Here is an 11,901-nt window from a genome sequence, read left to right on the forward strand (position 1 = left end):
AATGGCAATTGTAAAAAGCCGCCTAGAAGCTGTACACATAATGCTGGTACTTGCTAAGTATGAATCACTTGAATTAGACGATGATGCGGACGCATTAGCGTTGAGTCGCCGGGCGCTCCAGGAATTCAATGAACAAAATAAGTAACCAAAAAGTAAAAGGAGGGATTGTAATAAATTGTAACTATTTGTTCATTGTTTAGAAGGAGGTTTTACAACAATCAGGGTTGAGACATGGTATCAGACAAATAAATTATGGTAAGCACAAAAGCTTATATGACCCCTTGTGGAACCAGTGTTGGGGCCCTAGCTATCTTGCAGGACTGTGAAGAGCTGAAGTAAGCAACAAGCTGCTCAGAGGTTTTGAAGGTAAAAGGACAAAGAAAAGATAAGCAGGCGCCTGTAACTTTCTCACAGAACAGCATCCCAAAAAGGGAGTCAACACAACAGATAAGCAAACCCCTGTGATCACTCACAAGGAGACAAATCAAAATAAAGAGACGAAAGAAGACCACGGCCTTCCTCTCCACAACCACCAGAGAGCTTCAGACGACCCCCCCCCCAGCAATTCACACATGCGCGGGACGCACCGGGAGATTACAACGCAGACTATAAGGGGGGGACTGTGTGTGAGGGAGGCGCGCGCCGTTGGCGGAGCTGAGACTCCCCGGCCGCCCAGCGCTGTTTTGCTTGTGGCTGCTTACTTAATTAAATAAATTGTTCACATGATTTAACAAACTCTCTGTATGAATTAACCTTCAAGAGAGTAACTTATGACACTAGAAATTCCATGCAAACACAATAAAATACTTCTTCGCTTGAACTGCTTGCCTGGAGAAGCGGTGGAATCTCCATCTTTGGAGATACTCAGTGCTTAACTGGACAGTGTGCTCCAGTGTGTTCAATGTGTCCTAGGCAATGTGCTCTAAGTGACTCTGCTTGAGCAGGTGGGTTAGACCAGATAGCATGCAGAGGTCCCTTCCAAACTCAACTGTTCTGTCATTCTTTGAGTTTTTTGTGGTTTTTTGTTTGTTTTTTCCTTCATGCAAGATTATATGGCTATTCTTCTGTCAAAAATATTCTTCCTTCATCTTAAATCAAATACAAACAAACATTCTTCTTTTTTCAGGCCTATTTCTTGAAAGCAGGAAAAAGAAAGATAGATGTATGATGGCAATGGAGAAAGATCAATGGGAGAATGGGACATCATCATGGGAGTTCCTCCTGCTGGGAATGTGGAATATTCCCTCACTCCAGACACCACTCTTCCTCCTCTTGCTCATGGTCTACTTGGTGTCCGTGGTTGGGAATATCCTCACTGTTGCACTGGTGGTTGCAGACTGGCACCTGCACACTCCCATGTACTTCTTTCTGGGCAATCTCTCCTACCTGGAGACCTGCTACAGCTCCACCATCTTGCCTCGGCTGCTGGACAGCTTCCTGACTGGGGACAGGACCATCTCTGTTCAAAGCTGTATTGTACAATTCTATTTCTTTGGTTCTTTTGCAGCTAGCGAATGTTACCTGCTGGCCATAATGTCCTACAATCGATACTTGGCCATATGCCAGCCCTTGCTCTATGCAAGCATCATGACCTGGAAGGTCTGTCTCCAGATGGTGGCTGCATCTTGGTTAATGGGTTTCCTTATCTCTACAGCAATCACTCCTTTCTTATCCCAGTTGAAGTTTTGTGGCTCCAAGGCCATTGACCACTTCTTTTGTGATCTTGCCCCATTGCTGGAACTTGCCTGCAGTGACACTAGGAAAGTCACTCTCATTGCTTTCGTATTCAGCTTCTTGGATATAATCTTCCCCTTCTTGTCCACCCTGGCTTCCTACGCATGCATCATAGCTGTCATTCGGAGGATCCCATCCAGTGTGGGCAGACAAAAGGCCTTTTCCACCTGCTCCTCACACCTCACTGTTGTCTCTGTTTTCTACAGTACCCTCATCATTGTCTACACACTGCCCAGAACCCCCCAGCTGAGGCAGCTCAACAAAGTGTTCTCCTTTTTGTACACTGTCCTCACACCCCTTGTCAATCCCCTCATTTACAGTCTGCAGAACCGGGAGGTCAGGGAAGCCATGAGAAGAGTGCTCAGAAAAGCTTTGGCCATCTCCAGAGCTCAGAACATTGCTGTGCCAGGGTCTTAAGACCATGTGTGGTGCATATGTAAACTACCAAGGAGACAATGGGGGAAGATGTTTGCTTGGTGCCAGGAATTGCTCAAGGAGTATGTGAAGCTAAAACAGAAAGGGATGGAAGAGTCCATTAGCAAATATATATATATTAGCATATACATACATACATACATATATATATATATATATATATATTTCTCTAAGTCATCTAATAAAGACTGATGAAAAAAAGTGTCTATATGTGTGCTTATAGGTGGTCAAGATGACGAGTCCAATCCGACATATAGAGATATGACTCTCTAATAAGCTCAGATAGTGCAACTCTTGCCATGCCCAGCAATTTCAGATCTCTGTTAATATCCCTGTTTACTGCCTCTTATTTCCCAGCCACTGAACTTCCTTTCTCATCTCTGCTAGAGCAAAAGGTCTCTTCTCCTTCCTTCGGATAAAATTAACTGTCTCAGTGCTGAGGTGTTGCAAACTATCTCAATATCAATGGCTATGCTGTCCTCTGTCAATCTGCTCTAGTGTTTTAAATCACTCCTTTGAAGAGGGAAACTGTGTTGGAGCTCTGCCAAGAGTTTGCCACTTAGCTAAGGCAGTCTCCTGGTTTGCCTCCTTGTCTTCCCGAGTACTGACATGCACTGTTGTCTTTGAAGATGCTGACCTTGAAGGCCTGCCAGCTTTCCTGAGCTCCTCAGCCCTTCAAAGCTGCTTCCCATGGCATCCCACCTAGAATTACCTTCCATAAACACAGGTCTTGTCATCTCCAGTCCTGGGTCTGGACACTGCTTTTCCTCTTCAGTCCTTCACTCCTCATCGGATTTGAAACTCCACTATTTCACACTGACTGCAGCTACAGCTACCACTGATTATCACTTCCCCAGACAGTTCTTCCTTACTAGTGATAGTAGAACCCACTGGGCCTCACCTCTGGTTGGCTCATCCAGTACCTCTGTCAAGAAGATATCTCTGAGACCCTCCAGAAATCTCCTTGTCTGCTTGGGCCCTGCAGGGCTACACTTCTTGAAGATGTCAAGGAGGTTCAGGTCCCCAACAAGAACGAGGGTCTGTCATCCAGAGACTTCCTCAGAATTTCTGAAGAAGGCCTCATCTGCTTCCCCACCACGATTATGTGGTCTGTAACAGTCTCCTGCCACCAGGTCCCATGACAGGCTTCTCCTTCAATCTTTGCCTTCAAGCTCTCAAACAGCCTCTCATTCATTCCATAGAAGAGCTTCTTGCATGGAAGCTGCTTCTTCACAGAATCACCGAATCACAGAAAGGTTGAGGTTGGAAGGGTCCTCTGGAGATCATCTAGTCCAGCTTCCTTGGTCAAGAAGAGTCACCTAAAGCACATTGCACAGGTTTGCATCCAGGCAAGTTTTGAATATCTCCCAAGATGGAGACTCCACAATCTCTCTGGGCAACCTGTTCCAGTGTCCTGTCACCCTCACAGTGAATTTTTCCTCATGTTCAGATGGAATTTCCTGTGTTTCAGTTTATGCTCATTGCCTCTTGTCCTGTCACAAGGCACCACTGAACAGAGTCTCGTCCCATCCTCTTGACACCCTCTTTTCAGGTATTTGTAGATATTGATAAGACCCCCCCTCAGTCTTCTCTCCTCCAGGCTAAACAGGCTCAACTGTCTCAGCCTTTCCTTTCTTTCCTCACAGGGGATATGCTCCAGGCCCCTTATTGTCTTTGTAGCCCTACGCTGGACACTCTCCGTAGCTCCATGTCTCGTACTGGGGAGCCCAGAATTAGACACAGTACTCCAGATGAGGCCTCACCTGGGATGAGTAGAGGAGGAAGAGAACTTCCCTTGACCTGCTGACATCGCTCTAATGCACCCTAGGATACCATTGATCTTCTTGGCTACAAGGGCACTTTACTGGCTCATGGTTAACTTGTCCACCAGCACGCTGAAAGTTCTTCTCTGCAGAGCTGCTTTCTAGCAGGTCAACCCTCTATCTGTACTGGTGCATGGGTTTATTACTCCCTAGGTGCAGGGAGTTGCCCTTTTTGAATTTCATGAGGCTCTTCTCCATCCAACTCTCCAGCCTGTCCAGGTCTCGAACTGCTCCCTGCCAGGAGTGTGGTGGACTTCTAGCTAAGCAAATGGGAGTATTCTCTTTCTCCTGAGTTGAATTGCTTGTTGGGCACTACAGACTGTGCTGAGCCTATCTGGGGTGAGTCAGGAGGAATGCCATTTCCTAAACAGAGGGTGCAGCCCTTTTGGTATGAAAGGCTGCCTCTAGCTGCCACTCTCAAAGGGTATTTTTTTTTTCATATAGTTCCAATGCAGTATCTGCCAATGCTGAGAAAGTGCTTTGGACCTCTCTGGTCTCTTTGAATGGCCCTAGACATTTGGCAAATGATTCTCCTCTTCATGACAAATCAGAAAACCTCTGTGTAGACCCCTGATTTGAGGAGAACCCTATTCACCAATCTTTTGGAAACAGATTTTTTTTTTCTTTCCAGAATCACATTCCTCTGTCTATACCTAAAACTAGATACTTCTCCATCTGACTTGTGGCTCCCTGGACAATTGTTGTCAAGGAGTCACATCTGTGGAGCTTTGGGAAAGTCTCTGCTGGACTGTTTGGCCCTGTCCACTCCAGGCACCTTTCATGCTAGGTGATGGTTAGCTCAGATGTGACATCTACCCTGTGCATGGAGATGCCTAGGGGAAATGAATCCCCCCCTGTGCGTTGCTGCACCCTAAACCTCTGCAGTCAAGAAGAGAGCAGGGGGAACATGATTTCTCCCTTCCTTCTCTAAAATGGCTGGGGCTCACACTAGTAAGAGAAAATACCACCTCCTTTTAGACCTGCAATATGGACTTCTTGGAAACCATAAAGTCTTCTTCAGCCACCATGAAGAAATCTCAGTGGGGATGAGAAGCAAATACCATCTGCTATATTTACTTGTTCTTTTTTCCATTGGCCCCAAAAAATGTAAATAAAAATAAAATGTAGGATAAACAACTCCTACATATTTTTTTCTACAACCAGGCAATTTCCCAAGGTTAATTTTAGACCAAGCTCAGTTGTCATTTTCTGTGGAAAGATAAATTTTCTTTAATATATGTCTAGTGAATCATTTTATTTTACACACTCTCTTTTCCTTTGTATAAAAAAGGAAATGATGCTATATAGACATTAACAGCATACATATACCAGTGCTTATAATTAGTAATGCCAGACATTTTTTTGCCGCAAATATATATCTATATGCTAATCTTGCTAAAACTACTGATACTTCTATAAGAACATTTTCCATTTGTGGAAAGAAGATTATATCCTCTCTTTTTCTTCCTACAAACTACAAATGTTATTGTCTGCATGATGCAAACTTGCATTCCTAAAATTTTAGCTAGCCAATAAATCATCTAGCTAAGTCTTCTGCTGCCTACCTCTCCACTGGTACCATAATTTGTCCACCTGCCTGGCTGTCTCTCTGTCTATCTATTTTGCAAGGATTTTGATTCTTCTCTCTGATATTTATCCTGCCTCATCTTTGTGTAATTGGTGGCCAGATTTCCAGTCCAGAGCCTTGTCACTAGTTCCTGTCTGTAATCATCTCTATGCCCACCCTCCTGTGGTCACCTCTATCTTGCTGCCTGTGTCTCCTGATCCCATGCCCATCTCTGTCAATTAGGACTGGATCTGTTGCATGGCCACATTTTACAGTCATTTCAGGAATGAGCATATAAAGCATTACTAAGATACTGAATGACTTGTTGCATGCTGTGACTTTTGGAAACTCCACAGAATTGTTTGCCCTGACTGTATGTGCAGGTGATTGTGATTGCACAGGGGAGGTGTCAGAGGGAATTGGAGCTGACCTGGGAGCTGCAATGCTGCATCCTGTTGTCCTCTGGCAGGGGCTGGGGAGAGGGAAGGTTTCACCAGAAACAGCTGAGCCTGAGGGGACTCATCAGAGAAAGAGCCAGCAGCAGGCTGCCCACAGGGACCTTGGCCTCAAGGGTCCTCCTCCTGCTACGTGTTGGGGAGTCTCAGGTCCCCAGAGGACGTAGACATTTATCAAGTTCATTTGAAATACATGCGTTCAACACTGGCTAGGTTTTCAGACAAGGAAAAGAACAGAAGCTGTTTCATCATGGGCTCATTACCATCATCACACTTAGCAAAACCCTTCCTAGACAATGACCTCTCCTAGTAGACACCCTGCAGAGAGGAAGAGGCAAGAATCATCTCATTATCGCTGCTGCATGCTAACGAGCTCCTGGGGGACAGTTACCAAGTGTGGAAGGCCACGACAGGAATGCAGTTTTGGGGAGGTCTAATAGGGCCTCCTGAGGGCTGTTAGTGATGAAGCTGTTTTGGGAAATCAAAGTGTGCTTCCCTGGGGGCTGAGTAGAGCAGAAAGTCAGAGGCAGCAATTTCCGGATGACAAAGGAAGGAGGCAGAGAGGTCTTTGTTACATGGCCCCTTGGATGGGCCCTACCAAGCCAAGGGACCAGATGCTAATCCCCAGCCTGCCAGAATGGTGATGCTTTTCATCATCCTCAGCCTCAGGTTCCTCCTGGTCACCATGCGACATCTAAAATGCCTGCAATGTCCTTACCCCAATCCTAGGACTGCCCCCCGTCATCTGTCCCCCAGACTGCCTCCCTTCCCCTGACATCTCTCAGCCTTATCCCTCATCTCCCAGGAGTCTGACCCCAAAGAGGTGGTCTCCAACACCTCCAAATGCCACTGCAGAGTGATTCCCCAAGCTACCAGTACCTACTGCTTGAGTGGTGCCATGCAGTCATGAATCATTGCCCACGTTTCCTCACACCTGCCCTTGTCACTTCCAATTCTCCACAAAGAACATTCTTTTTCTGCAAATCCATCTTCTGCTAGCTTCTGTCACTCCATGAAGGCTTCCAAAAATGAACTCATACTCTTCATCCATGGAAAGTAGTGATACCTGTGTAGCAGATAAAAAAAAAGAAAGCAACTGAGAAAAATCCTATTCTCAGTGCGTGTTGCACAAAATACCCTTTGCAGTTCTCCAAAAAAAAAAAAAAAAAAAAAAAAAAAAAAAGACAAGAATTCTCTTCCGAAAACCAGGTGGCCTGAGGACAATGCCATCTATATATAAAAGTAAGGCAAGCAGTTTTATATTTTTTATCTTCAAATCTCATTTCCATTACTTCATCCTCAGACCCATGAAACTACCCAGAATAGAGCAGGGAGTTGTGCTACAGCATCTCTGGAGGTGAGCTTCTGTATATCCTTTCTTCTACCTCAAAAAAAGCATACAATAGCTCACTTCCATGCAGTGTGTGCATGGGGAATGCCCTGGCTCTGCAGAGATGCTGCTGTAGCCTTGCAGAAGAGATTCTGAGGTGATTCTCAAAGAAAACATTATCCAGACTTTATTAAAAGCATCACGAGTGCTGCTAAAGCAAGAGATGGATTGCTGCAGATACTTTGTGCCCTGATATTCAGTCTTAATTTTAGCTGCAATTGATGATGCCTTTGTGTAGGCGTTTGAGGTTTGGAGATTTTGGAATCTGAGTGAAAGAAAAAAAGCCAAGAGAAAGGTCACTATCCGTAGGGAGTGGTTCTGCTTGCTCTACCGCTAATGGCAAGCAGTAAAGGGCATGAGATGGGAAAGCAGCTTTGCCAAATAAGATCAAAGACAGAAAAACAAATGGATCACCATTCTCAGATCACAGGGCAACACACCTGACACCCATTCTGTGACAGCTGCAGTGTAGCTTGACCACCTTTGGACATAGCACAAGGAGACTGGCTTTCCTCCTTCCTAGGAGGACTGTGTGGACCAAGATGAATTGAGATTCCAAAGCTCCTCTTTGCATTCATTGGCTATATGGGAGCTCAGGGACCTTTCACATGGAGGCAACAACATGAGAGTCATGCATGCTTGTTTGGGAGATGTTGTGGCATTCATCTGACACAAGATCAGGACTTCATGGGAGGGCAGCAGGATTTCAGGGCTGGGGTGATGGAGATGTTGAGGAAAGAGGTGATGTGATGGCCTAATGGGCTCAGTTGTGGGAGAGGCTATGGGAGGTGGTTATGAAGGGCCCAGGGCAAGGGCAAATGTATTTTTATAGGGGAATCTATGCCATGCTCAGCATGGTAAGGGGTGGTTCCTGCTCTGGGTCAGAGTGCCTGACAGCACTGTGCACAAAGGGGCACCCAGGATCAGCACACCCTCTCGGGCCCCAGAGATATGTTCAAGGATTTCAGAAATGGTTGGAGCTGTTCTGCTTCCATACTCCTAGTCCTTGGACCCTGGGTCCTGTCTGTCAATGAAGATGAAAGCTTTGCTCCCAGTAAGGACCTGGAAGGGGCCTATATTTTACCACTGACCCTCCTCCTCTCAGTAAACTCACAATATGAGGTTGGTGGTGTCTGTTCAGGGCAATCTTCACTCCAGATCTCCCTGCTTGATCCATTTCTGGGAGATCTTCTGTTCTTGCCTCTGAGCTGAAAGGTTTCTGACCATTGAATTCATACTTGTCTTGTCTGCAAGGCAGGAGAAGAGAGGAGGCAGCAGCCCAATGAGCATGGCACAGGCACATTCCATCTTCATAGCTTGCAAGACAGAGACTGGACAAGGAGGCAGACCTTGGGCAAGAGGTTCAGTGGGGTGTGATGGTTGTGGATTGCTTTTCCAAAAGAGTTTTTTTTCTTTGTTTCAGGATGAAAGTGATCTGGCTATGGAATATGACATTCTTTAGGGGTGGGTACTATGTCAGATGATCCCAAAACCTTTGCCATGGAGGTTTACTGCACTGGTGGCAGCATGCAGGAGGTGGAAGCAAGGAGAACCTACAAAGGAGCAATTGAGAAACATAGCCTGAGCATGGAGGGATGGTGTCAGGAAAGCCAAAGCTCAGATTTGAGAGGGCATCCTTTGACACTTGAAGAGCTGAAGAATGAAAGAGTTGATCCATTGTTGAATGGAGTGGGTGACTTAATGAGAGTCGACTCACAGAAGGCTGAGGAACTCCTCTGTGATTCCTGAAAAGATTCAAGGAGAAGTAGAACTACTAGGGGTGGATGAGTATTGCATCAGAGATTACTCATGAGAACTCAGCCTCTGAAAGCCATGGGACCTGACAAGCTGCATCTGAGTGTAGTGAAGGAAGGCACCAATGTCCTTGCAAGGACGGTCTCTGTCATTTTTGAGCGATCAGGGCAGGCATACACAATGACTGGCGGAAAGAAAATTTGAAGCTGTCTTCAGAACGAGCCGTTCTTGACATCATTAATTAATAGTCGAAGGAACATCAGGTGAGAGTTCACTTTACTGAGATTTCAGTGTCTCAGCAAATCATGGAGTGAGTCCTTGTGAAACACATTTATGAGCACTTGGAAAAGAATGCGGCTGGCAATAATCAGCATGAGTTTCCCAAGTTTAACTCTTGCCTCACCAACCTTGTTACCTTCCACAGCAGAACAACTGGATTAGTGGAAGAGGGAAGAGCAGTGGATGTCAATTACCTTGTCTTTAACAAGATTTTCTCAAGACATGATTTCTCAAGTCAGGATGTGATGGTCTACATGGGTGGACAACCAGAAGAACAACATTGATTGGGTGACTAGGCACACTGTAGACTGTTTGATGGGTCATACTCTATCTGGGGACTTTTAACAAGTGTAGTCCTTCAGTGGTCTGTCCTGGGATCTGTCCTGTTTTACATCTTTATCACAAACCTGGAGGATGTCTGCAGAAGAGAACAAACTGGGTGGGTAACACCCAATATGCTCAAAAACAAAGCAGACATCAAGAGGGACCTCAAATGTCTTGATAAACAGGTAGCATGAAAATGCATGAAATTCAACAAATGCCAAAGCCTGCCTCTGGGAATTAAAAATCCATTGCAACAGCAAAGGCTGGAGACAGATTACAGGGAGCAGCAATGGCCAGCTGCTCCAAGATGGATAGCCTGCTGGCAGTCAAGTGTGCTAACATAGTCAACAGGGCATAGACCTCACCAGCCAAGGCCCAGCCCCTCCATATCCAAGGAAGGTGAGCAGGGAAGACCTGGAAATGGTAGGCAGGTTCAAGCAAGACTAGATCATCAGGCAAGTTCTTGCTGACAAGGCAGGTCTGATGTCAAGCTGGGAACGCAAGTCACCAAATCAAGATCAGATCCAATGAGAGTGGTCGGGGTCAGACAAAGCCCTATAGCTGCAGGGCAGGTCCATAGAGATGAGGCATGTCCAAGGTCAAGCTGGAAAGTCAGGCTATGAGTCAGAGTCTGGATCAACAGGGCCCATGGCCAGGAACAGGCACACCTGTAACACAGCTGTGGAGAGGCACACCTGCAATGTAGCTCAAGGTGGGACTGAAGATTCAGGGCTGAGCTTAAATGAGCTCCTGGGCCTTTGAGAGGGGGTGTATGTGGAGGCCCCTAGTGAGTCCAGTCAGGGCTGTGAAGGCCTCTTATTGCCCGCAGGCTCTGTCAAAAGCCTGACCAGGAACAGTTCTGTAGAAAAGAGCCTGGGGATCCTGCTGCACAGCCAAGGCAACGTGAACTGGAAGTGTGCCCTGGCAGTGAGAAAGGCCAACAGCCTCCTGGGCTGTGTGCACAGGAGCATGGCCAGCAGATCAAGGGGAGTGATCACACCCCCTTACTCAGTGCTCATTAGACCACATTTAGAGTGCCACATCCAGAGCTGAATCCCAAATACAAGAAAGACAACAGCATACTGGAGCCAATTCAGTACACGGCCATTAGGATGCTCAGGAAGCTGCTGCACACAATTCTGTGTCCATGGAGCCAGCAGCTCCTGCCTTCCAGCCAGGGCAGAGGCCAAGGAGACTCCAACAGGACTGAGAGGAATCCTGCCCTGTAGCACCCACTGATGCAACAGCAGGAGCAAAGGAGGTCTCTGAGAACCAATGAGGTAAGAGAGAGGAACAGAAATCGGGAGAAAAGATCAGTAGCTCTGCTCCCTTGCACCCCTTTCATACCAAGCTCCTGTGCCTCAGGGAGAGGTTGGAGAGCCCTCTACCCTCAGGATACAAACCCTGCACCCAAGCGGGACACATCATGGAGTCAGGGAATGTCTCCATGGCTGGGACGAAGTGCTGGAGGCTCAGCCTCTTCCTCCCCACTGACCATTGTGGGGGACCACCTGAAGCCATCAGGGCTCTCTAAACCTGAGTGAGTCAGTGAACAGAGAGTTGGCTGCAGGCAGGTGAGGGGAATCCCATTCAAGAGATCTCTCCCGACTTTGTGTCAGGATTTTTTAAGGAGGCCTGCTGATTATGCAATCTCAGTTTCCTTTACAAAGAGGCAAGTCCCAGCATTTGAGTGTCCAGAGTTATGGGGAAAGCTGTATGCCAGAAGTGTTTACAAAGTTCCTAGCAGTTCAATGGGTTTCAGTCTCTTCTGAGGGCCAGTTATGCATTGCTCACTCTCTGCAGTTCCTGGGGAGCGATGAGCTGCAGCAGGAACCTTCAGAGACTCGTTAGTGCTATAAACCCCAGGACACTCTGGAGAACACAGGGCATTCAACTGCTGCTGGAAACTCCCTAGCAGAGCTGCTGGACGAAGACAGAAAGCACAGAGCAATGCCTGATCCCTGGGTCAGGGTTTGCAGAGAGCTCAGAGAGGAGAAGGACACATTAGAGAAGAGAGAGAGGATGACATCTCACACCTTGATCATCATTTCCCAGCACTATCAGCACAGAGGTCATCACCTCATCCTGAGGACTGCAGGTGAAGTGGTGAGGCTTTGCATGGTGGCATCTATGAGTGAG

At 46.7% G+C, this 11,901-nt stretch overlaps 1 protein-coding gene across 1 annotated transcript; it reads left to right on the plus strand.

The window, feature by feature from the left end:
- Positions 1-1,173: 1,173 nt before the first annotated feature.
- Positions 1,174-2,151, plus strand: LOC134143773 (olfactory receptor 5B21-like). The gene has a single exon (XM_062582059.1). It carries the CDS (start codon positions 1,174-1,176, stop codon positions 2,149-2,151), a length of 978 nt encoding a protein of 325 aa, XP_062438043.1.
- Positions 2,152-11,901: the final 9,750 nt, after the last annotated feature.

Source organism: Rhea pennata, chromosome 8, assembly GCF_028389875.1.
Source record: "Rhea pennata isolate bPtePen1 chromosome 8, bPtePen1.pri, whole genome shotgun sequence".
Classification (NCBI taxonomy): domain Eukaryota; kingdom Metazoa; phylum Chordata; class Aves; order Rheiformes; family Rheidae; genus Rhea; species Rhea pennata.

Bases quoted from the DNA above. Each gene is read 5' to 3' on its own strand.
- LOC134143773 (XM_062582059.1), top strand. From the start codon at position 1,174: ATGGAGAAAGATCAATGGGAGAATGGGACATCATCATGGGAGTTCCTC.